The sequence below is a fragment of the Mustela putorius genome, unplaced genomic scaffold, assembly GCF_011764305.1.
Source record: "Mustela putorius furo isolate JIRA1106 unplaced genomic scaffold, ASM1176430v1.1 tig00000139_pilon_pilon_pilon, whole genome shotgun sequence".
In the NCBI taxonomy this organism is placed as follows: Eukaryota; Metazoa; Chordata; class Mammalia; order Carnivora; family Mustelidae; genus Mustela; species Mustela putorius.
The window spans coordinates 6,861,993-6,885,479 of NW_025421293.1; the positions used below are offsets into that span (position 1 = coordinate 6,861,993).

General features: G+C 62.5%; 1 protein-coding gene across 3 annotated transcripts; it reads left to right on the plus strand.

Moving 5' to 3' along the window:
• The first annotated feature begins 1,870 nt into the window (after positions 1-1,870).
• RASA4B (RAS p21 protein activator 4B) lies at positions 1,871-23,243 on the plus strand. 3 transcript variants are annotated; one of them, XM_045074993.1, is made up of 21 exons: positions 1,871-2,083; positions 2,160-2,245; positions 7,292-7,348; positions 8,664-8,777; positions 9,324-9,385; positions 10,514-10,643; positions 12,366-12,447; positions 12,988-13,119; positions 13,295-13,386; positions 14,687-14,804; positions 15,054-15,204; positions 15,482-15,546; positions 15,811-15,923; positions 16,150-16,342; positions 16,506-16,643; positions 17,175-17,319; positions 17,597-17,763; positions 17,993-18,130; positions 19,134-19,269; positions 20,621-20,741; positions 22,608-23,243. In XM_045074993.1, exons 4-21 carry the CDS (start codon positions 8,758-8,760, stop codon positions 22,855-22,857), a joined length of 2,253 nt encoding a protein of 750 aa, XP_044930928.1. In that variant the 5' UTR covers positions 1,871-2,083; positions 2,160-2,245; positions 7,292-7,348; positions 8,664-8,757; the 3' UTR covers positions 22,858-23,243. The 3 variants fall into 3 exon arrangements, with proteins under 3 accessions (XP_044930928.1, XP_004761672.1, XP_004761671.1); XM_004761615.3 differs by lacking the exon at positions 2,160-2,245 and adding an exon at positions 22,418-22,482 and having other exon boundaries at positions 1,907-2,083; XM_004761614.3 differs by lacking the exon at positions 2,160-2,245 and having other exon boundaries at positions 1,907-2,083.
• Positions 23,244-23,487: the final 244 nt, after the last annotated feature.

Below are 23,487 nucleotides of genomic sequence, written 5' to 3' on the forward strand. Positions count from 1 at the left end.
AGTGGGTTAAGGCCTCTGCCTTTGGCTCAGGTCATGGTCCCGGGGTCCTGGGATCTAGCCCCGCATCGGGCTCTCTGCTCCACAGGGAACCCGCTTCCCCTCCTCTCTCTCTGCCTGCCTCTGCCTACTTGTGATCTCTGTCTGTCGAGTAAATAAATAAAAACTCTTAAAAAAAAATAAAAGTAACCTCTGGGGTGCCTGGGTGGCTAAGTCATTAAGCTTCTGCCTTCAGCTCAGGTCATGATCCCAGCATCCTGGGATTGAGCCCCACATCAGGCTCCCTGCTTGGCGGGAAACCTGCTTCTCCCTCTCCCACTCCCCCTGCTTGTGTTCCCTCTCTTGCTGTGTCTCTGTCAAATAAATAAATAAAATCTAAAACAAAAAAACAAAAAACAAAAAACAAAAAACCGAAGGTGGAGCTCGAACTCACAATCCCCAGACCAAGAGTCACATGCTGAGCCAGCCAGGCACACTTTTTTTTTTTTAAATTTTATTTATTTATTTATTTGACAGAGAGAGATCACAGTAGACAGAGAGGCAGGCAGAGAGAGAGAGAGGGAAGCAGGCTCCCTGCTGAGCAGAGAGCCCGATTCGGGACTCGATCCCAGGACCCTGAGATCATGACCTGAGCCGAAGGCAGCGGCTTAACCCACTGAGCCACCCAGGTGCCCCCACACTTTTTTTTTTTAAGTAACCATTGAAAACATGGTAAACATTCAACATCTTTTGCATTTAGCCAAGTGTGCATGTGTTGTATACATAACAAAACAGGAAAAGAAAACAAAGTAAGAGAAAAATAGAACCAGTGCTAGGCACCTACACATACAGTGTTTCCTGGATGTCCCTGGCAGGTACCACTGCTCCCTCTTTGCAGGTGATGAAATGGATTCAGCTCACAGAAGATCAGAAAGCCACTCGGAGTGAGTGACTGGCAAGGGAGTGGAGAAGCTGGGTCTGGGACCCAAGTGTGCAGTGATGTTTGGGGCAGTGCCCTCTGGGGCAGACAGATGCCTAGGGCCAGCTGTGGCTGGGCCGGCCCCAGGACTGTGACCTCTCCATCTGGGAGAAAACCACGAAGGGGTTGCTTCTAGAAACCCAGCTCTGGACTCTGAGTCTGGGAGAAGAATGGTGCCCCTCACGGAAAGGCCCGTGCTCATGGAGTAGCAGGAAGGCCAAGCCTAGCTCTGACGGCGCCGAACGGGTGACCTCTAGCCAGTGATTTTCCCTCTGTGAACCTGAGCGCCTCATCCAAATTCCCACGGCTGGGGAGGCAGGAGGCCTAAGTGAGGTGACAACTGAGAAAGACCCCTCCTCCTCCGGGGCAGGGTCCCCAAAATAAACCCGATCTTTCAAACTCAAAAGCGCGGTCCCCAAAACTCTGAACTGCCCTGACTCTCGATGCCTCCTTCTGGGTCCAGCTGGCTCTGACACAAACAGACATACTGTTTGCTAAGTGCGTGCGATTGTGCATTCATTCATCTTACACCCACGCGGGGTGTCCCACGCGCCAGGCTCAGGTGGCCAGGGCGGTCCGCCGCGCGAGTCCCCGGCCCACGCCTCTGAGCACATACTAGGACCCGTAGCCCCCTTGCACCTGGAGACTGGCACTCTGGGACCACGCCTGCCGCCCACGCGTACCGGTGGCACAGGCCACCCGAGCGCCGACCGTCGCGCCCTCACCCCACTGTGACCACCCGCCCGCGGCGAGCCAGCAGGGTAACAGCCCTGGGCGCAGGCCCCGCCCCTACCCCCAGGCGGCCAATGAGCGCCGCGACCCGATCCGGCCCCGCCCACCCAGGGGGAGCCCCGGCCGCCGATTGGCGAGCCCCGGCGCTGAGGCCCCCGCACGTGGGGCGGGGGCGGGGGTGAATGTAGTGGAAGCGATTCCCCCGCCCCCGCGCTTACCTCCCGCGCCCTGCGCGGCCCGTCCCCCGCGGCGCCCAGTCCCGCGCCCGCCGGCTGCACGCGACCCTGCGGTCCGGCTCCCTCGGGCGCCGACCCCGCGCCGCGGACCCGCGATGGCCAAGCGCAGCTCGCTGTCCATCCGCATCGTGGAGGGGAAGAACCTGCCCGCCAAGGACATGTGAGCGCTGCCCGGGGTGGGGGCCCCAACTTTGTGGGGAGGGGCGCTGCCCCTTCCTTAAGCCTCACCTTTCTAGGGTCCACACGGCCCGCCCGCAAGTGGAGCAGCGGCGAGGGTGTGGCGAGTGTGGCCGCCGTGGGGGACTGGAAGGGAATGGGGACGGTAAGATTTGTTGCGAGCACGGGGCGGGGGTGGGGCAGGGGGACAAGGAAGGTCCGTGGACAGGGGAGCGGACGGGGGGGTCAGTAAGGGGCCTGAGCTAGCAGGGAGCCAGCGAACGGCGCTCAGGAAGGGAAGGGGCTTTAATAGGACAGGGGCTGAGCGTGGGGGGCACCTCGCAGGGAGATGTCTCGGTGAACTGCGGGAGTGTGGCTGGAAGGGGTGGGGGTGCCCCTGGGAACCGAGGGGTCTTCCTCGTTAGTTCCGGAACCTTAGTACCCGAGAGTGTGCACCTGAAACCAGCCCCGGGGGGCCGGGCCTGTCCCCCTGTCCCGGGGCTTCCAGCTGTGCGCAGGAGTGAGGCGTGAACCGGTAGGTCAGGAGGCTGGGACCGTGCAAAGATGGGGTGGCCGGGGAGCAGCTGTTCCTTGTGCCCTGGGCTTTATCTGAGCCCTGCGGTGGCTTTACCTCGTCACAAGGACTTAGCAAGGCAGTTCTCATCATCCCATTTTACAGATAAGGAAACCGAGGCTGGGAGACCTGAAAAGGCTGGCTCTAAATGGCAGAGGAAGGGCTTGGGTCCAGAGCTCCTAACGCCCGTGGACATCTAGGGCATTCCCTGGTCCCTGGCCAGATTTGAGGAGGTTTCCCGAGCCCCTTGTCCCAGCGCCTTTCTCAGTAGTCCCAGAGCTGAGGTTCCCCATCTCATCCCTGGCACGCTTGTATACAGCCTTAGGCAGCATCTTAGCTCTGAAGCCTCAGTTTCCCTTTCTGTAGACTGGAGGTCAAACTCCCTTAAGCACAGGGATGTTGGCTGGCTCAGTTGGTAGAGCATGGGACTTTTGGTCTCAGGGTTGTGAGTTAGAGCCCCAGGTTGGGTGTAGAGATTACTTAAAAATGAAATCTTATTTATTTATTTTTTTTAAAAGATTTTATTAATTTATTTGATAGAGAGAGACACAGCGAGAGAGGGAACACAAGCGGGGGGAGTGGGAGAGAGAGAAGCAGATTTCCAGCCGAGCAGGGAGCCCGATGCAGGGCTTGATGTGGGGCTTGATGTGGGGCTTGATCCCAGGACCCTGGGATCAGGACCTGAGCCAAAGACAGACGCTTAATGACTGAGCCACCCAGATGCCCCTGAAATCCTTAAAAACAAAACAAAACAAAAAAAACCTTAAGTACAAGGCTCTAGGTGCACTGGCCTCCTGGAGCAGGGTATGGGGGAAGGGGAGCCCAGAGGCTGCATAGGGTCCAAAGTCCACTGTCTGGAGTGCCCCCCCCATGCCCTTCCCCTGCCCCCCTAGGGTTCCTCAGCCTGCTCCTGGATGCCAAGAGGTGGCGAATGGGGCGGGGTGCAGGAGGCCGGGGCGAGGGCGTCTCTCTCACCTGGACAGTGGCCCCTGTGAGTTTGCCTGCTCACTCAAAGCCTTGAGCAGTTCTAGTTCAAGGCCCCCTGGGCCTGGTGAGGCCAGGCTCAGCAGTTGCTATGGCAATGGTTAAGGGGGGCGGGGCTGGGCAGGCCATCTCCAGGTGGGTTTCTGGTCTCGCGGCTAGGTGGGGCGGACCCCGGGAAAGCCATCTCTGCGGAGAGCCAGGCGGATGAGCTTTGAGGAGGGTCTCAGCCTCCTGGCCCAGGCTCTAAGCAGCCCCCCCCAGGCTGGCACTGCTAACTAGGTCAGCTTGGCCTCCTCTGGCTGGTGGCTGCTGGGAGGAGCAGCCCCTCCGTCTGTCACCTCCCTCCCCATCCCCGCAGGCCCTAGTGCCTGGCTCTAGGCTTTCCCTAGCCCCAGGGCAGTGAAGCTGCCAACTGGGTCTCCCTGGGAGCCAAGGTGCCAGGTTCTCGGCCCAGCCCGGGGACCCTGGGGCTCCATCCCTGGGGGGGTCGCCACTAAGTCCTGTTGGTTTAGCCTTCAGGATCTCTTTCTTTGCCCGGCCCCCTGCCTGCTGACCTCTGTCCCCTCCTGAAGCCTCTGGTCAGAGGGCTTCCTGTCATCTGGTTCCTAAATGCAGCTCTAACTCCCCCCCAGGCCCCCACATTCGAGCCCTGCCTTTGCACAGGTTTAAGGGGCTTCTGTCTTCAGACACTCCCACTCGGAGTCCTCCAGAAAACTCCTGTTCATCCTTCAGGACCCCTCTCAAACTTAGGCTCCGTTCCAGGGTTTTCCCTGTGCCCTCCAGCAGCACTGGTGCTCGTGCCCCTGTCTTGTGCCCTCCAGAGTCAGGAGCACACTCTTGGTAGCAGTTGCCACCATGCTGTGTGACCATGAAGGGTAGGAACCGTGACTCATTCGTCTTGGCATTCCAGGAGCCCTGGGGGGGCTCCTGGCCCATGGCAGAGGAGACTAAGGGCTGTGGAGGACCCTTCCGTTCAATCCTTGCATTAGTTCTACAAGGCAGATATGCTCAGTTTGCAGAAGGGGAAACTGAGGCTCAGGATGTGTAAGTCCCTTGCCAAGGCCACATAGTGTTTAGGGAGAGAAGCTGGGATTCAAACCCACTCTTACTGCTGTTGACAGGCTGAGAATCCTAGCTGGGCCGAGGCTGCAGCCTTACCATGGGCTTCAGTGGGGACTGAGCCTTGGAAATGCGACACAAACCACTTGGCTCAGGGACAGCAGGGGTTCGGAGACCCCAGGAGGCCCTCACTGGGTGTCAGAGGGCTGGGAAGGGGGCGGAGGCTGGGAAGGGGGTGCGCCTGCCTCACTGTGCCTCATCAGCCTGTCTCCTGAGCAGCCTCCCTTCCAGCCAGGACTTGCACACCTCTGAGGACGGGGATCTCACCACCTTTCCATAGTGACTCATCTTGACAGAGACCGTTCTGAGGAGGGACACATCATCACAGCTGCCATTTCCACTCATGGGCTCTTAGTTCTCTTAAGGGCACAGAGCACAGCTGTGCTCCCTGTCACTGACCGTTTTCAGAGCCCACCTGTTCCCATTCTGTTGCCATCCACTGTCTCCCATTTTTGCGTGCCTGGATCAGCCAGACAGGAGCTAAGTCTCATAATGACCGGTAACCGACTGGCTCCCACGCCCAGTGGCCCTGGGGATGGGCCGAGGACTATTTCAAGGTTTACACTGATCCTTCCCCTTCCACAGCCTGGAAACCGCCAAGGGGCTAAATATAGAGGACTTGCAAGTAGCCAGGCTGGCTTCCCCAAGAGGCTTGGGGAAGGGGAAGTGAGGCAGGGGACCAGTCCCGGGGCCTCATCAGGACAAGAGGGCACTAGGCAGGGACACAGATCCCCGCAGCTGACCAGGGATCATGGGTGGGCCTCTGGCCTCAGCCTGCTCCTGACGCTGTCCCCTTTGCACTCTGATCCAGCCACCAGCTCCTCGTAGCCCCTGCACACCCAGCTCTGTTCCTGCCTCTGGGCCTTTGCCCACCCCATGACCTGGCCCCGAACCCAAAGCCCAAATCTCACGGTTCATTCAGAGATTCATTCATTGAGTGAGAGCTGCACCATAGCAAAGCTAGGCTCACGGGGCTGCCAGGCCAGAAGGCAGAGGCAGGGGAGAGGAGGCCCGTCCCCAACCCCCACCCCACCCCTGCCGCACCCCGCTACTTCTCAGAGCACAGGGACATCTTCCTCCTTCCCAGTTCCTTGTGCAAATATGCATGCAGCTGCTGGGGGCTGCTACCCAGCCCGGCTCTGGGAGTGCACAGGGGCCTGATTGCTGGAGGTCCGGAGTCCCCCGGATTTGGGGGGATGGGATGCAAGCTGAGGTGTTCCCAAGGGGCTCTCTGGTGGAGAGGGCTCCTAAGTGACAGGGAAAGGGGTAGCAGGCAGAAAAGCAGGGAGTCTAGGGCCATGCCAACATTTATTGCACACCTGTCATGGGCGGACCCTCCCGTCAGACCGGGCACCTGGGGCAGCCACCCTGTGGGTGGCCATTCCGCGCCCCACTGCTCTGTGTGGGGAACCGAGTCCTGGCAGAATTGCACATCTGTCATGGGCGGGCCCTCCCGTCAGACCGGGCACCTGGGGCAGCCACCCTGTGGGTGGTCATTCCCCGCCCCACTGCTCTGTGTGGGGAACCGAGTCCTGGCAGACGTTTCTGGTCAGTTTCCAGTCAGGTCAGTTTCCGGTCAGCATCAGGAGGACCTTCAGAGATCGGGGCTTCCTCTGCAGGAAGAGCCCCTTTGGAGATGAGAGCTGGGGCTTTGAATTCCCCAGCCTACCACATGCAAATCATTTCCTTTTTATGGACACTGCGCCTGAAAGGCACTCCTGGAGACAGTCCTTACCCCCTTTCTTGCCTGGGACCAGCCCTAGGCCTGGCTGGGAATGTCCCCCCAACCCACCCCAGGAACCCCCTACCAACCGAGACCAGGGAGACCAGGGCACCTGAGCAGTCCCAGGTTCGTCTTCTTCTTCCTTCTTTCCCAGATGGCCAAGAGCTCGAGGCCAGCCTGTTAAATTTGTTCATTTTTCCAGCAAACACCCCCCGGGCCCCCTGTCTTGTGCCCTGTCCTAGACCCCGGGGACACAGAAGGGACCCTTCCCTCAGGTGGTGTGGGGCAGTAGTGGCAGCTGAGGACAGCGCATCGCTAGCAGTCCTGGGATGGAGGGAAAGTCAGGGGGTTTGCAGGCATCGGGCCCGCAGAGGAGACCTTACTCCCTGCCTCTGGGACGGGGCCGGGCTCTGAGAGGCTGGGGACAGCAGGAGCAAAGGCTCCAGGGAGAGAGAACAAGGCGCCCACTTGGGTGTTGAGGATGGGGTTTGTGGACCTGGCCTGGGGCTGTTTCTGTCCTCCTTGGGGCAGAGCAGGGCGTTGAGGGGAAAGGGGTGGCAGGCAGGAACGGCCTTAACCCCTCGTGCAGGGTCCTGCCTTCTGCTCACCACCAGCCTCCCAGACTGATGAGGGGTGTGGGGTACACGCTTCGAGCCCTTGGACCCCAGCCCAGGCCTCCTTGCCTCAGACTTGATCGTCCGTTCCCTGGGGTCCCCGAGGGCTGAGCTGCCTGGGAGCCCCTGGGCGCTCCGACGCTCTCCCCACCTGCCGCTGGCCGCCGGTCAGCCCCGCCCTGCCCTTGTGTCTTGCAGCACCGGCAGCAGCGACCCCTACTGCATCGTGAAGGTGGACAATGAGCCTATCATCCGGTATGGGCCCCTCCCCCCCACCCAGCACCTGCTCCTCCCCACGCTTCCCGCTCACATCCTCCGGGTAGGGGAGGGGACAGGCTGATCCCCAGGCCGGCCCCCTGCCCTGACGCACCTGCTGGGAGGTGAGAAAATCCACCTCTGACTCCTGCTGATTACTGACCTGAACGTCCATCCAGGCCGTGGATCCAAGGGCCTCTCGCCAGCGCTGTTCCTTTCTGTGATCTTTACGGCCCTCGGAAGGGACAGGGTGATGATTAGCAACAGCGGCTGTCACTTCTGGAGTGTGGTCCGCCGGGTCCTGTGCTAAACCTTTTGCAGCCCATTTATAACTTGCAAGGAGCTTGATGTGTTATGATTAAGTTGCATTTACAGAGGAGGAACCCGGGGACCGAGAAAGGCTAACTTGCTCAGGGTCGCGTACCTCGGAGTTGGCAAAGTCAAACTGGAGCCCAAATCTGGCTGACCCCAAAGCCTGAGGCTCGTCCCCCTCTCTTATCCTGGCTCTCCCTTGGGATTCCTGTGCCCTGAGAGATGCCCACCGTGGTTATACCCCAGAAAGGCTGCTTCAGGCAAGGGGGCCCCAGCCTGTTCCCAGAAGGGCCACTTTCCCCGGACGTGCTTTTGTCCCTGGGCTCCACGATTCTGGGCAGGCTCTTTGAGGTCCCGTTCCTTTTGCGTCTCTGGCCTCGACCTTGGACTTCGTGACCAGAGCTGCCCCGCAGTTCTGCCCACCGAAGTGCCCGTTGCTGACGGCCGGCTGAGGCTGCCGGGCTCGTGGTTCTTCACCCTTGCAAATAGGACCTCAGGTTCTTCTTCCACATTCTTTGCAAACCACGATACCAAGAGGGGGGCGGGCAGGATGGCTCTGATTATCTCTGTGACAGACAGGGAAACCGAGGCCCCAGCGTTCCAGTGGCCTGTCGGAGAAGTGCTTGGGGTCAAGGTGATCATTTGAGCTTTCTTCCGGGTCCTTGGCCCACCTTGGGGGTTTCGGCTCCCCAACCCCCCAGCATTCCCTGCTGAGTCCCCTGGGCTGAAGACTCTGTCCTGGGTCTGGCTCTGGGTCAGGCTCTGCCACCGTCCTGTTCATGTGACCTGAGGCTAGCTATGGCCCCCTGTGGTCTCAGTTTCCCCAAATGGAAAATGGCCTGCTAGATGCAGCCCTGCGCCCCTCCCAGGGCAGAGGGGACGGTCAGGAGGGAGCGGCTGATGGTGGGCAGTGAGGTCGAGGACAAGGAGAATCGTCAGATCCCGTGGGCGGGCCCGGGGTCTGCAGGCGGCCCCGCCAGGCACTGAGGCTCCTTTGCTGTAGGACAGCCACTGTGTGGAAGACCCTGTGTCCATTCTGGGGCGAGGAGTACCAGGTGCACCTGCCGCCCACCTTCCACGCGGTGGCCTTCTACGTCATGGATGAGGACGCCCTCAGGTGGGTGCCCCACCCTTCAAATGGGGGCCCCGACCCTGCCAGCTGACCCCCCGGCCCATGTCATTGCCGGGCCGGCAGGTCGCTTTGCGTCCTCTTTGTGGCCTGGAGCGGGGGTGGGGGGGGGAGCCCTGGGAGGGTCTGGAAGAGCTCCGGGTTTGAGCGAGCCGGGGTCTGCGGGGGCGGGGGTGTTCACAGCGCTCACACCACATCCCCCACGTGCACATGCGGGAGTAAAGGCACAGGTGTGCTGGGCTGTGCCTGGGGGCGTGCGAGCTAGGGAACCCAGGACGAACTTGGCATATATGTGAGCCCGTGTGTCCGTCCGTGTGTAGCAACCTAGCACATGCCCGTGAGCGTGTCCAGAATGCAGGGCCCGCAGGAGGGTCACGGGTCCTGCTCGGATCGGCTCCTGCAAGTGACTGGAGTGTCAGCTTCTCTGCTTCCCACAGGGCCTCTGAACTGGGCGGTGGGGTGGTTGGGGGTGGGGTGGTTTCCCAGGCTCCCTGTGGAGCCCTGCCCAGCTCTGGCCCCCTCTCCATCCTCCAGTCGGGACGACGTTATCGGGAAGGTCTGCCTTACCAGGGACACCCTGGCTGCTCACCCAAAGGGTAAGATTCCTGGGAGGGAGCCCATGGCCTGCTCCTGCTTCCCCTCCCCTGGCCCCCTCCTGTCTCCCGGTACTGGTGGCCCCGTCCCTGGCCTTCCCCCAACTCAGAGATGCTTCCTCTAGGCTCCTTCACAGCCCGTGCTCAGGGAAAGCCATGTGTGCCCTCCCTAGAAGGGCCTCTGGCCCATCTCCTGCCCCCTAGCCTCAATGTCCTGGGCCCCGTTCTGTCCCCTGCTGGAAATGCATGTCCCTAGGGCAAAGAGGGGTTGCCAGTGCTGGGATCTGAGGCCTCTGCAGGCACAAGAAGGAGCCTCTCCACGCTTGCGGAGGTGCGGAAACCCCTCCTGCCATCGGGCTGGCTTTTCCTGTACCCTTGGTGTCCCCTTAGCCTGGGCCCCTGGGGCGGCTCGGCCCTAAGCCTGAGTGGTCGGCCTGCAGCCGGGCTAGGCCCCTTGGATGATGGTTGGGATGCTGACACTGTTTTGAGAGCTCAGCCCTGTCCCATCCTCACTGTGGGACCTGGGGTAGCTGCTGCCTCCTCTGGGCTGGCTTCCTGGCTGCCAGTGAGGGTTCCGACCTGGAGCTCTCGGGCGGTTCAGGTTTGGCTTGTGCAGCCCCTGTGACTCCTCCCGGGCCTTCCCGGCACACACCTGCTCCTGTCTGTGAGGCCGGGGCGGGCATGCGGGGGTGGGGGACTTTGCTGACTCATGGAGACTCTCGGGCCCCTGCCAGGCCCACAGGCCTCTCCTGCCCACGGCCCCCGCAGGCCCCTCGGGGTCCAGTGGCCCAGGGGATGCTGGGCCCTTAATGCTTCCCCACCTGCGCTCGGCCCCTCCTCCAGCAGCCCCAGACAAGAGCTGCTGTTTTATGATGGAGAAGCTGAGGCCAGAGAAAGTGGTTCTATCACAAGTTAGGTTCGGGGGCAGAGGGCACGAGAGGAAGGACACAGGGGTCGCCGGACTTGGGTTCACATCAAGCTTCTTCCAAGAGCCGCTGCTCAGCTTCTGAGACTGTGTCCCCATCTGTCCCTGGGGACGATGGCCCCTGCCCCCTGGAGCTGGAGAGGACCCTGAGCGGCCAGTGCAGGGGCGCCATGGCGCCCGGCAGGGCTGAGCCGTGGGTCCCACAGGTTTCAGCGGCTGGGCCCACCTGACGGAGGTGGACCCTGATGAGGAGGTGCAAGGCGAGATCCACCTGCGCCTTGAGGTGGTCCCGGGGACGCCGGCGGGTCGGCTGCGCTGCTCTGTGCTGGAGGCCAGGTGAGACGGGAGAGGCCCCTGCGGGCCAGCGGGCTGGGGAGGTTGCCTGACCTCAAGGCGTTTCCTGGGTGACCCGGCCGAGGACGCCATGTCTCTTAAGGGACAGGGTGATCTTCTAATGGTGGGACTTCGGGCATCGTAAGGCAGGGGAGAGGGGACCCCAAGCTCTGCGCGTGCAGCCCGCGTGCCAAGCCTGGGCTTCCCCTGGGGTTTAACTACAGTATGAACTTGGCCTGGTGTGTGTGTGTGTGTGTGTGTGTGTGTGTGTTGCGGGGGTGGGGTGCGGTCCTCTCCAGGTGTGTGTGTGTGTGTGTGTGTGTGTGTGTGTGTGTTGCGGGGGTGGGGTGCGGTCCTCTCCAGGAGGAACAGTGACTCGGGCAGAAAGGTGGGCCTGAGTCACCTACGACAGGCCTCCCTCCCCTCCCCATCCGCGGTATTTTTAGCTGCGGGCTCCCCTCCTGTCGGGGCCTGAGTGTGAGTCACACGTGCTCCCTGAGGAGCTTCTTCCCTTGTGGCTCCGGGCCACCTCCACAGGGTCCCTTGGCTGCCTCTGGGGTGGGAGGGCAGGGCCGGGCCAGTGCCCGTGGGGGAGCCGGTCCCCGCAGGGGTGAGGGGGTGAGGGCTGTCAGCTTGCAGAGGGAGCAGGGCCGGGGGAAGATCTCTCTCCGGCAAGTGGGGACGGTGGCTCCCCGGCCGGATTCCCTGTCCTGGGGCTGGAGTGGGGATGAGGAGGCAGCGGGAGAATGTGCACTTGGGCAGGGGCCGATCACACCCTCACACCCAGCCATTCCCGCCCTCGGGCTCACACGCACGTGCTGCTGTGCTGCTGACACTCCTGGGGACGCGGGGGCTGGCCCAGCCTGGCCTCCACTCAGCAGGGGCCTGGACGGGAGGAGCCGTCTGTCCAGACCTCTGTGCAGAGCATGAGCGGGGGGGGGGAGGGGGTCTCGGCCGCCACCGCCCCCCCCCTCCCCCGCTCAGACCCCACTGGCATTCCGGGAGGCCCGAGAAGCTGTCTGTGCAGAAAGAACGTTTCTTCTCATCTTTCTGGGCAGATTCTCAAGTTCATGTCCTGGAATTCTCTTGGCTCTGAGGAGGCAGGAAAAGCCGGCACGGGAGGCTTTAAACTAAAAATACAGAGAAGAGCAGAAAACAGTATTTACAGTAAAAAGAAGAGGGGCGGGCTTTGCTGTTGCCCCACAAAGGGCTCCGAGCGGGGTGCTGGGGTGCTGTGAGCGGATTTGGGCTTTGCAGAGTATTGGCAGGATGACCTGGCAGGGCTGCTCCCCAAGACGCACCTCTCCCACTGTGGGGCAGGCCTTCTAGAAGCCCGTGATCTCAGTCGTGGGGGTTATCTTCTATACTCCGCAAAGGGGAAACCGAGGCTTGGAGAGATGGCCCCGGCTCAGGGCTGCGCTGGCAATCGGGGAGCCGGGTGGGGGACACAGCCCAGGCTGTTCCACGGTGTACTTGCCTCCCTGCTCCCCAGAGCAGACGATAAGCTCACAGCCCGCCTGCGGCTGTCAACCCAGAGGAGCCATGGTGGGGGGCCTGGTCTTCTGTGGGTGCCCCGTAGAGGCCTGTGGGGGGAACACTGGGGGAATCAGTGTCCCGGGGAGAGGCGCTGGGCACAGATGAACCCAGCCTGGGGGTGACCCCACAGCGGTCAGGTGACAGTCTGGGGACAGAGTGTGAGAAGTGGATGCCCTGCTTCCCTCCCAGGGACCTGGCCCCCAAGGACCGGAACGGTGCATCTGACCCCTTCGTCCGAGTGCGCTACAACGGCCGGACACAGGAGACCTCGGTGAGGGGGCTGAGGGGGGCGGGGAGCCCTCATCAGTTGGGCGGTCAGGCTGGGACTGTGGTCTCACAGAAGACATTTAAGAAAGGCCGGGTGACCCTGGGGCATAGCAGGTCCCCGCTCTTCTGTCACCAACCCCTACAGCCGCAGCTGCCTTTCACTCCTGGCCTCCTGGCCCAAGACAGCCGGTGTGGGGTTCAGCTGCACCATCCGATAGCTCCCCCGGCATTGTTCTGCCCCAGGAAACAGCCAGGGTGGTGGGCGCAGCCCTGGGGTGGGCCAGGGGTGGAGGCCTGGTTTCTCAGTGCAGTCTGCTGCTACCTTTGTGCTGTGTGGCCTTGGACAAGTACCTTGCCCACTCTGGGCCTCCATTCCCCCTTGAGAAATGAGCAGGGGTTTGGACAGGAAGGTTACACCTCTGCTGTTGCAAGGCCCCTGCAGGGATCCCAAGTGGGGTGTTTGGGGCGGCTGTACCCTTGGTTGGGCCTTGCTTTAGGGCCCCCCTTGGGGTCAGCCCACCTCTACTTGCCCCGTTCTGGACAGATTGTGAAGAAATCATGCTACCCACGCTGGAATGAAACATTTGAGTTCGATCTGGAAGAGGGGGCCGCGGAGGCGGTGTGTGTGGAAGCCTGGGACTGGGACCTTGTCAGCCGGAATGACTTCTTGGGCAGAGTGAGTGCCCCACTCCTTCGGGCTGCACCTGCCTCCATTCCGGCACCACCCCCAGTCTCCCCCTGCCCCCCACTGCCCCGGAGGGGCACTCCCCAGAACCAGCCACTGGTGATCGGGGACCCCGAGGAGGGACTCCCCCCAAAGGAACAGTAGTTGACTCTGCCTTACTCCCCAGGTGGTGTTCAATGTCCAGAGACTGTGGGCGGCCCAGCAGGAGGAGGGCTGGTTCCGGCTGCAGCCCGACCAGTCCAAGAGTCGGCGGGGAGAGTGAGTGCCTGGGCTTGGCCGCGGGGCTGGTGGGCTCTGGGCCCCAGGGGGCTTGCGGGGGTGCGGGGAGAGTTGACAATTGGCTCCAGCAGGCAGTCGGGGGCAGACCCCAGCCCTCAGGGCCAGACTCTGTTATCCTGACCAGTACTGCCGCCTGGCCCTTCTCACAGCCTTGGACTTGGCCCTGTCCTCTAAGCTCCAAGGCACTACGGGTCTCCTGCTTTCTACCTTCTGGCAGATTCTGGAACAGGCCATCAGACTTTTTCCCTTTAAGGCTTTCCCAGCAGACCTCATACCAGGGTTCAAGTCCCCAGAGCTCTGACCCTCCCTCAGATTTTCCAGGAATGAGGTTGCCAGATAAAATATAGGATGTCCACGTAAAGCTGAATTTCAGGCAAACAGTGAATCATTTTTCCGTGTGGTACTTCCATGCGGTGTCGGAGACAGACTTAGGCTAAAGATACTCAAACTTCACTGGGCGTCTTGTAGTTTTATTTTGGTTAAATTTGGCAACCTATCAAGGAAGCTCTCTGGCTTCCTTGCCCACCACTCAACCGGGAAGTGGAAGGTCAGCAGTGTCCCCCACTGTGGGTGGTTCAGCTCCGTCTCTCTGCAGAAAGTCCCAGACACCCCCCCCCATCCCTACCATGGACAGGGCGGGGGCAGATGGCTGTGTCCAGCCGCAAGGCATGTCCAGAGAACCTGCCCAGGGCTGTTTGGAGGGCTTCTGGGGATGAGGCCGTGCTGAGCAGCAAACTTAGTGAACTGCACTGTGCTTCTGGAAGAGGGGGTGCTGAGAGACTGCTAAGGCTTGGTCAGCACCCCCAACAGGAGGGACCCACCAGGAGGGATCCGAGCAGGGGAGCTTGGCAGTTAGATCTGTTATGGCAAGTTCTCCAGCCTGCTCAAGCTTCAGTTGCCCCGGCAGGTTGTTAAAACCGTCGGGGACTTGCTTCCAGCTTAAAGCGTGTACACGAAGGAGCTGTTCTCTTAGAGTTTACAGATCTGAGGCTGGGCAGCCCAGCCTGTTTGCATGGGTCAAGCTCGGAGTCCAAGGGGTCTAGAGGGGGCACGGAGCCAGGCGGTGGAGATGGCTGGAGGCAGGAAGGGCTTGCCCAGCAGGGAAGGAAAGCAGCTTGGGGGGAAAAAATGGGAGCTGGGCGGTGCAGGGGGTGGGCAGGTGGAGGGTACGAGCCGAGAGACAGGCTGGCCCAGAGAAGGGAATATGGAGCCAGCGGGGAGGGGCCCGGCGCAGGCGGCCTGGGTCCCTGGTGGAGAGGTCACAGGCTGCCCGTTCCAGGGGCAGCCTGGGCTCCTTGCAGCTGGAGGTGCGGCTGCGGGACGAGACGGTACTGCCCTCCGGCTGCTACCAGCCCCTGGTGCGGCTGCTGTGCCGTGAGGTGAAGCTGGGCACCCAGGTGAGGGGGCCCCGGGGGAAGGTGGGAGGGGCCGGGGCCAGCAGGCCAGTCCTCCCTGTCCTATACCCGCTCTGAAGAGCAAAGCTCTCGGTTCTCAGGACGGTAAGGAACTAGCGAGTACCCAGGGCCCCTTGCCAACCCTTGGGAAAGCATCCCTCCTTCCCCGTGGTCCTCTGAGGTCCTCAGAGTGAAGGGTTTGGGTTCCCCTGTGGGCCCTCCAACCCTGTCTCTCCTTGCTGCTTCCTGCAGGGCCCAGGGCAGCTGATACCTCTTATAGAGGAGACAACGAGCACAGAGTGCCGCCAGGAGGTGGCCACCAACCTGCTCAAGCTCTTCCTGGGGCAGGGACTGGCCAAAGACTTCCTGGACCTGCTCTTCCAGCTGGAGCTGGGTCGCACGAGTGAGGCCTGGGAGGGGGAGGCCTGTCTGAGGGTGTGGTGGAGAGGGCAGGCGGGAGCCAAGGACTCCAGAGATGCTGAGAGCAGAGAAATCTGGGAAGGCTTCCTGTAGGAAGCTGCTGGGTCCAATTAGGAGGCAAAGGAATGAGCAAAAGGCATAGGTGGGGCAGTGTGCTGGGAGGGGCCAAGGAAGGTCCTTACAGAGGGGCCAGCTTAGGGCCCCCAGCCCCGTGGTCCTACCTTCCCCAACCCCGTACCCACTGGAACCTCTGCTCACAGGTGAGGCTAACACCCTGTTCCGGAGCAACTCTCTTGCCTCAAAGTCCATGGAGTCTTTTCTGAAGGTGAGGTTGAGTGGTATACATCTTTGTTGCCTAGATGAAGAGACCGAGGTTCAGAAGGGCCAAGAGATAAAGAAGTTCATGCATCCACTCGTGTGTTCATTCGCGCAGCTGCGGTTGGTCTCGCTGTCCCCTTTGTGGGCCTGGCTCTACCCTGAGCGGACACAGCAGGCAGATGGCGCATAGGGGGGGGGGTGCAGCTGCAGGGAGACGGCCAGGGAGCTGGAGGCGGGAGGTGGGACCAATGCCACCCTCCCTGGCCCGCAGGTGGTGGGGATGCGGTATCTGCACGGCGTCCTGGGCCCCATCATCGACAGGGTGTTTGAGGAGAAGAAGTACGTGGAGCTGGACCCCAGCAAAGTGGAGGTCAAGGACGTAGGGTGAGGCCGGATGTGATCCCCGGGGGCGGGGGCGGCGGTGCCAGGCCCTCTTTGCAAGTGGATGTTTTGGCTCCTCTGCCCGGGTCTACTTTCCGTCGCTCTGCCCACCTGTGCGTTGCCTTTGTCCCCGCTTCTGCTGACGCCTTATTGCGCCTGTCTCCGGGAGCCCCCGCGAGAGTCCGGTGCAGGGGCGCTGACCTCCATCCTCTCTGCGGGATCCACTCAGGTGCTCCGGGTTGCACCGCCCACAGACCGAGGCCGACGTGCTGGAGCACAGCGCGCAGACGCTGCGCATCCACCTGGGGGCGCTGCTGAGCGCGCTCAGCCGCTCCGTTCGCGCCTGCCCCGCCGTGGTCCGCGCCACCTTCCGGCAGCTTTTCCGGCGCGTGCGCGAGCGCTTCCCCGGCGCCCAGCACGAGGTGCGCCCCCTGCCGGTGGGGCCGGGCGGAGGGAAGGAAGCGGCGTTGGGGGGGTTGGTTAGAACTGCAGGCGGGGTGGGGGTGGGGCAGGGGGACAGGCAGAGGCCGGGACAGCCCCGAAGGCCCGCGGGCAGCCCAGCCCCCGCTCTCCCGCGCCCCCCAGAACGTGCCGTTCATCGCCGTCACCAGCTTCCTGTGCCTGCGCTTCTTGTCTCCCGCCATCATGGCGCCCAAGCTCTTCCACCTGCGGGAGCGGCACGCGGACGCGCGCACCAGCCGCACGCTGCTGCTGCTGGCCAAGGTGGGTGCCCGCGGGGCCCGGCCCGCACGGCACCGTGTCCCCGACTGGCTCCCGGGTCGCCCGTGGCTCCGCACTTAACCCTGGACAACGCTTTCTCGTGGTCACCCGAGCCCATGGGCATGGAAGCGGGTCCCTGCGGGGAAGGAGATTCGGGCCCGGAGCCTGTGTGTGTGAACGCGGGCCCTTTGGCCCCCAGATCGGCCTCTTATTCCCAGGCGGCCCTTAGCTGCCTGCCGCCAGGCTGGGACCGGCGTACCCAGGGGAGCAGTCTTCTCCTAAACTTGCCGAGCAAGGCCAGCGGGTTGGTCTCAAGTAGCCTCAACCGTCCGGTCCCGAAAGGCCTCGCACTCCGGGATCGGATCAGCCCCGAGCCGCAGGGCGGATGGACCGGGCCCGTGAGCAGAGCTTGTGCCGCTGCTGCCTCGGGTTCTCCTACGCGAGTGGCCATCGATTTGGTGGCGGGGTGGGGGAGGTTGCAGCGTGGGGGGGTTTGACCCAGCAGAGCCTGGCCCTTGCTGCTGTCCCCTGCAGGCGGTCCAGAACGTGGGCAACATGGACACGCCGGCTTCCAGAGCCAAGGAGGCCTGGATGGAGCCGCTGCAGCCCACCGTGCGCCAGGGCGTGGCTCAGCTGAAGGACTTCATCACGAAACTGGTGGACATCGGGGAGAAGGAGGGTGAGCACTCCCGCTTTGCCCCGCCCCTGCCCAGGGGCCCCACCCACACTGGCCCCGCCCACGGCCCCGCCCACAGCCTCCCCGTCCAGTTTGCTCTGTCCTCTGGCCCAGGTCCCCACCTATCTTATCTCTGTGGCTCTTGGGTCGCACCCACAGCCTCTCCATCACGCTTGCATGGCCTTGACCATCTGCTGCCTGTGCCCCTCCCCTCGAGTCTCCGGCCACCCCCCCACTACATCCCTGGGCTCACATTTTATCCCCCTCCCCGGCCCGGCAGAGCTGGACCTGCAGCGGACCCTGAGTTTGCAGGCTCCGCCGGTGAAGGAGGGGCCGCTCTTCATCCACAGGACCAAGGGCAAGGGCCACCTCATGTCCTCCTTCAAGAAACTCCACTTTTCCCTCACCACCGAGGCCCTCAGCTTCGCCAAGACGCCCAGCTCTAAGGTGGGTGAGGAAGGAGGCGGCCAAGTGGGGATCCGAGGGGTTTATAACAGCTAGGAAGTTCCGGTGCTCTGTGGTCACTGGGTCACTCACAGAGTCACTGGGGTCACTTACAGAGCCGGGTCCCTGATGCTAACTCCCCAGGCTGTAGAAGGGGAGACTCAGGCCCAGAACTGGGACATAGAGTGGCCCCAGCTTGGACCCTGAGTCTCCCTGTCTCGGCCCACTCCAGAAAAGTGCCCTCATCAAGCTAGCCAACATCCGGGCAGCGGAGAAGGTGGAGGAGAAGAGCTTCGGCAGCTCGCATGTCATGCAGGTCATCTACGAGGACGATGCGGGCAAGGCCCAGACCATGTACCTGCAGTGCAAGGTGGGGGCCGTGGGGGGGCACTCGGGGAGGGCTGCTGGGGGAATGGCCGCTGAGGGGGGTGCAGCTAGAAGGAGGCCCTGGTGAGCCTACTGCCCCCTGTCACTTGTATCAGGCCCAGCAGGTATGAGATCTGATGTGTGTGTGTGTGTGTGTGTGTGTGTGTCCTGGGCTCTGGGGGTCCTGGGGCCCTGTGCCCGTGGCTTTCCCTGGGCCTAAGGTCTGCGTGGTCTGGTATAGGACGTGTACGTTCCCGTCAATCGGAGCGTCACACATTGTGCATGTTTGTGAGACACTGGTTTTGTGAGTACCTTTGTTGGTGCCTGTGTGTTTGCGGTGCGACCAACACGCAGTCGTCATGTTTGTGCAGGCGTGTGGCTCTGGGTGCATGCTGTCCAAGTCTCGTCTCTTTATGCATTAGCTCACCCATTCATCTGAGAAGTATTCACAGAGCGTCCACAAGGCTCCAGGCGCGGGTTGTGGAGGGGCGGGTTCAGCAGCAGGTGAAACTGCCCTGCCCTCCTGGGGCTGTCTCCCAGGGAGGCGGACTGACTGCTAGGTCAATATTTCACATGTCAGATGGTGGCAGCGCCTTGAAGGGCACAGAGGAGACTAAGGGGGAGAGGGAGGGAACCGAGTAGCATTCATTAGGGGGTTACTGCTCTTTCAAGTGTGGGTGGGAGGGCCTCTGGCAGGTGGCCTCTGAACAGGGGCATCGTGAAGGGGAAAACGTCTAGGGGCAGCACACGGGGAGCAAGAAGGAAGGCTGAAATCAGAGGGGTTTGGCTTATCCCCGGCAGGGACTGTCCAGAGCCACAGGGTAAAATGGTGGCTACCCTGTACGGTTGGCAAGGTTGTACACTGCTCAAGGCATGGCCGTTGGGGGCAGTGGCAGCTGACGTCCAGCTGCTGCTCTGCTCATCAGGCCATGTGCCAGGGAGCTCCAGGAAGGGAGGGCGGGCTTCCTGGAGAAGGTGACCGCTGACGTCCCCCCATGCCCCTGCAGTGCGTGAATGAGCTGAACCAGTGGCTGTCTGCACTGCGGAAGGTGAGCATCAGCAACCCCGGCCTGCTGGGCTCCTACCACCCTGGCGTCTTCCGTGGGGACAAGTGGAGCTGTTGCCACCAGAAGGACAAGTCAGGTGGGAGCGGAGGCCTGGGTTCCCCCACACGGCATCTGGGCACCCTGGCCGGGGCACGGGGCTTCCAAGCCCTGGCTGGCTGGCCCGGCTAGGGAGGCCACCTATGCACCTGGGGGAAGTCATTGGTGGCAGGTCAGTCCCTGCAGGGGTTCTGGGCGGGAAGGGTTCCGGAACGGGAGTTTGGGAAATGCTGCTTGGTGTGGGTGCCACGCGTGTGTTCATCGAAGGCTCTGAGGAGGCCTGGAAACGAGCTGGAGTGCCATCCGTCATGCTATGTAACACAGCACTCCCTCGCTCACATGACAGGGACTCTCTGTTGCCCAGGGAGGGAGGTGTCTGTGAACCAGGGTTTTGAGGGACACAGCGTAGGGACTCCTTGCTGCCGAGGGCACTGGAGGGCCCCTGAGCTTCACGTTCCCACCTGGAGGCCTGATGCTGGAGCTGCGGGGGTGGGGGCGGTCCCCGGGCACCAGAGGGACGGCCGAGACAAGCTGCTGCTAGAACTTTCCGTGATGGTGGCTGTGGTGCCCAGAACTGTGCGTGTGCTTGTCGCGAACAGGTGTGGGCAGACTTAAAGTGTGGCCAGTGTGGCCCAGGAGCTGAGACTTAAGTTTGTTTTAATTTATGTAATTTTAATGATTCTGCATTTAAGTGGCATTATGTCGTCAGCTGGCTTCCTGTGGGACAGCTCAGTTAGGACCTTCCTTCTCTTACCTTCATCGGCTTTACAAAACTCTTGTTCCCTGGTCTCGAAAGAGACTCGGCCCCTGGAGCCTGCTACATGGGGAGTCCCTGGGAAGCCGCCGCACCTGCTGCAGCCCGGCCCTGGGTCTGGGAGGGGACAGCAGCTGCGTTGTACACCAGTGTCGCTGCTTGGGTGACCTGACCCGCAGCCACTGGCTTTGACCTTGGTGGCGATGGCCTTTGTTATTGGCTGGGGGCACTCCCTAGGGCACTAGGAGGCAGGGTCCGGTAACCTATTCTATGGAGGAGAAACCGGAGGCTTCTCGGGGTGGGGGCAGTGCCTCTGCCAAGGTCGTAATGCCAGCTCATTCCAGCTTCCGTCCCCATGGCCTTACGGTCCCAGGCCTCTCCCTTCCTTCCAGGCCAGCAGCCACCGGGAAAGCTGTCCAGCCCCCCGGGCTGTCTCCTGTGCGGCCCCCGTGCTCGGCCGTTGTGCATCTCTGGGCTTGGGGGCTGCACCCGACAGAGATGAGATGTTGCCCTCCTGGGGCCCCTGAGCCCATTCCTGTCCCTCTGCAGGCCGCAGTGTCCCCACGTACGCTGCCACGAGGTTGGATGTAAGCTCTCACGGGGCCTGCCTGCAACCCTGCCCTCTTTGTGCCCCCAGATCTGGGCTGCGACAAGACCCGGTCGCGGGTGACCCTCCAGGAGTGGAATGACCCTCTGGACCATGACCTGGAGGCCCAGCTCATTTACCGGCACCTGCTGGGCGTGGAGGCCGCACTGCGGTGAGGAGGCCTGTGTGGCCCCGGGGAGTGTGGCGGGAGAGGGCGGGAGCTGGGCCGAGAGGCTGGTCTCCGGCTGCACATCAGGCCTGGCCGCTTCCTGCCCGTGACCCCCGCACCGGGGGAGGGGCACTCAGGTCTCTGCGGCAGGAGGCAGGCTCACCTGAGGATGAAGGCCCAAGGATACAGAAGCCCCGGGTCACTGCCACGGCTGTGTCCGGCCTTGGGCTGACCCAGCCTCCCAGCCCGTCCGGCCGTCCCGTTGTGCCCTGGGAGCACAGGGATTGCCCCCAGCCAGCTGCTTAATGCCTGGTCTCGGCCCTGGCTCCCGCTCAGAAACAACCAGAATGCCTGCGGCCTCCCCCACGGATTCAGAATTTCTGGAGGTGCAGTGCTGTGTGGGCTCACCTCCGAGCAGCCCCCTGCTTCTCTGAGCCCGCTGGGATCGGGGCGGTTTTCTGTCGCCACCCCCATGCTTGCGTCCTGGAGGGGTGGTGGCTGTTGTCCTTGTTCCTTGTCAGCTTTTCCAGGGTGTTATCTCGTCCTCAGAAACCCTTCTGGGGCTCAGGGGGTCAGACGAGAACCACGCACTCCCCTGGGAGCCGCAGTCTCCAGTAGCTTCCAGGTCACTCCTGTCACCCCTCTCCACCCCTTGTCTGGCCCCCTGGCTCGGGGACGTCATCCTCCACCTACCAGATACAGCCACCACCCTGTCTGCTCTGTTCTGGGGACCCACAGTCGTGTCCCCCATTTAAGCCAGGAAGCGGCGGAGCAAAGACTCGAACCCAGGCCACCTTGGGTTCAGGTGGTTCGCGCCACGGGACCAGTGCCGTGGGCCTGACCACAGCCCCCCGCCTGGAGAGCCTCCGCACTTGTGGAACCGCTTGGCCACCTTTCCTCTCGTTCGGCCTCACCTCCTTGCCGTCCCGCAGCGTCTGGCCCGGCCCTTCTGCGCCACCGGCTCCTCTGGTCCCCGGACGCAGTGGCCTGGGGCTGTAACGGATCACTGGACGCCGGGCTGGGAATGACCCAGATGTCTTCTCCTGCAGTCAGGGTTGAGTTAGCAAATGAGCGGAGCGAGTCAGGGACCGACCCCACAGCCCAGAAGGCATCTGAGGGAGGAGGAGCGTGTTAGATCTCAGCAGAGGGACACAGCCCTTCCCAAACAGATCAGGGAGACCGTCCAAAGGACCAAGCCAGTGGGATTCCTAAGTAAGGAGCTTCAAGCCTGGGGTCCCCGTGGCTGCCGGTTCTCCCTCCACGGAAGCTCCCAGGATTGTACGTCAGAGGGCTCGGCGATCTCCGGTGAACCCTGGTTAGGAATCGTGCTTAAGTTGTCATTGTCTCCTACTCCCCTAAGAAGGAAAGTCGTTTCACGGCCAGTTAATCCTGGGGACTTTCAGGCCCTTTTCCCCAGGGTCCTCTGAAACAGGAGTGATGTGGTTGGAACTTGGTTTCCACAGTGCCTTCCGCCGGCCCGCCACTGCGGAGGTGGGGAGACCCGAGGAGGCTGGCGGACGGCAGGTGGCAGGTGGCCAGGGGACCACGACCTGGGCCCCTGTTACTTCCCCCCAGGTTGAAGGGGTCAGCTCCTCCCTCCCAGAATCCCTTCCGCTCAGGAGGCCCACATGGGGCCCCGCGGCCTGGCAAGGGCTCCACGAGCTCTGCCCTCCCTGCAGGGAGAAGCGCCGGGAGCTGAGTGCGGGCACGGAGGCAGGCTCTGCGCGCACCGGCCCGGGGGAAGGTAGGTCCCTCCCAGCTGGGCTCCCACAGTGGCCTGAGCTCTGTTTTGGGGTGCTGTGGATGGGGCCGCACCCCCCAGGAGCTCTGGCCCTGACTGCTCTGCCCTCATTGTGCCTCTGCCTCCAGCCCCCGAGGACGCGCTGGCCCAGCTTCTGCAGGTGCTGCGGGACCTCCAGGAGGCCCACCGCTCTGGCTCGGCCGGCCCGCCGCCCTCGGAGCCCCGCCACCCCGGGCCACTGCAGACGTGAGGCCTGCCCCCCCCAACCCGTGCCCTCGCCGAGCCCCCTGCCAGGTGCTTGGAGACCCCCGGTGCGCTTTCGGCTCTTCACTCCCACTCCTGGGGGAGCAGGGCTTAGGGCTGTCGTGGGCTGGGTGAGTTGGGGGTCCAGAAGGCCCGTCGTTGACTGCCCGAAGTCTCTAGGGGACTTAGCACGCTCTTGCTCTTCTGTGAAGCCTAGCTGCTCCCCACAGCTCTTGTGGGCGCCACTGGCGCTAGCCCAGACTCTCCAGGGACCCTCCCTCCTGCCCAGGGCAGACCTGGCAAGAAACCACCCCTAGGATGGGCCGAGCCCAGGGGAACTGATGCTTCTTGGACCCAGAGAGGTGGGAGGGAACACGGAGCGCAGGCGCCCAGGCCTTGACCTCAGCATCTCCTAGCTCCTGGCCGCCTCGCCCCCTCTCCCCTCCAGCCACTGGCTGGGCGCCCTGGGAGAGCTTCGCCGGTGCTCTGTTGCTGACAATAAACCTGCTGTGACTGCTGGGCTCTGGGGTCTTGTGATGGGGTCGGTGGAGGGCCTGGGCCTGGGGACTCCCGTGGCTCCTTGGGGGTGACCAACGACCAGCACTGCTGCCTTGGCCTTTGTGTGTCCTGTCTGCCCACCCCCCCACGTCACAGGGGGACTCATTTCTCCCCCCACCTGCTGTCCCCACCATAACCCTGGGTCCCACTGCTCCATCCCTCACAGGGTAGAGCCTGAACGTGCCTCACCTTCCCTTCCTGGCTCTG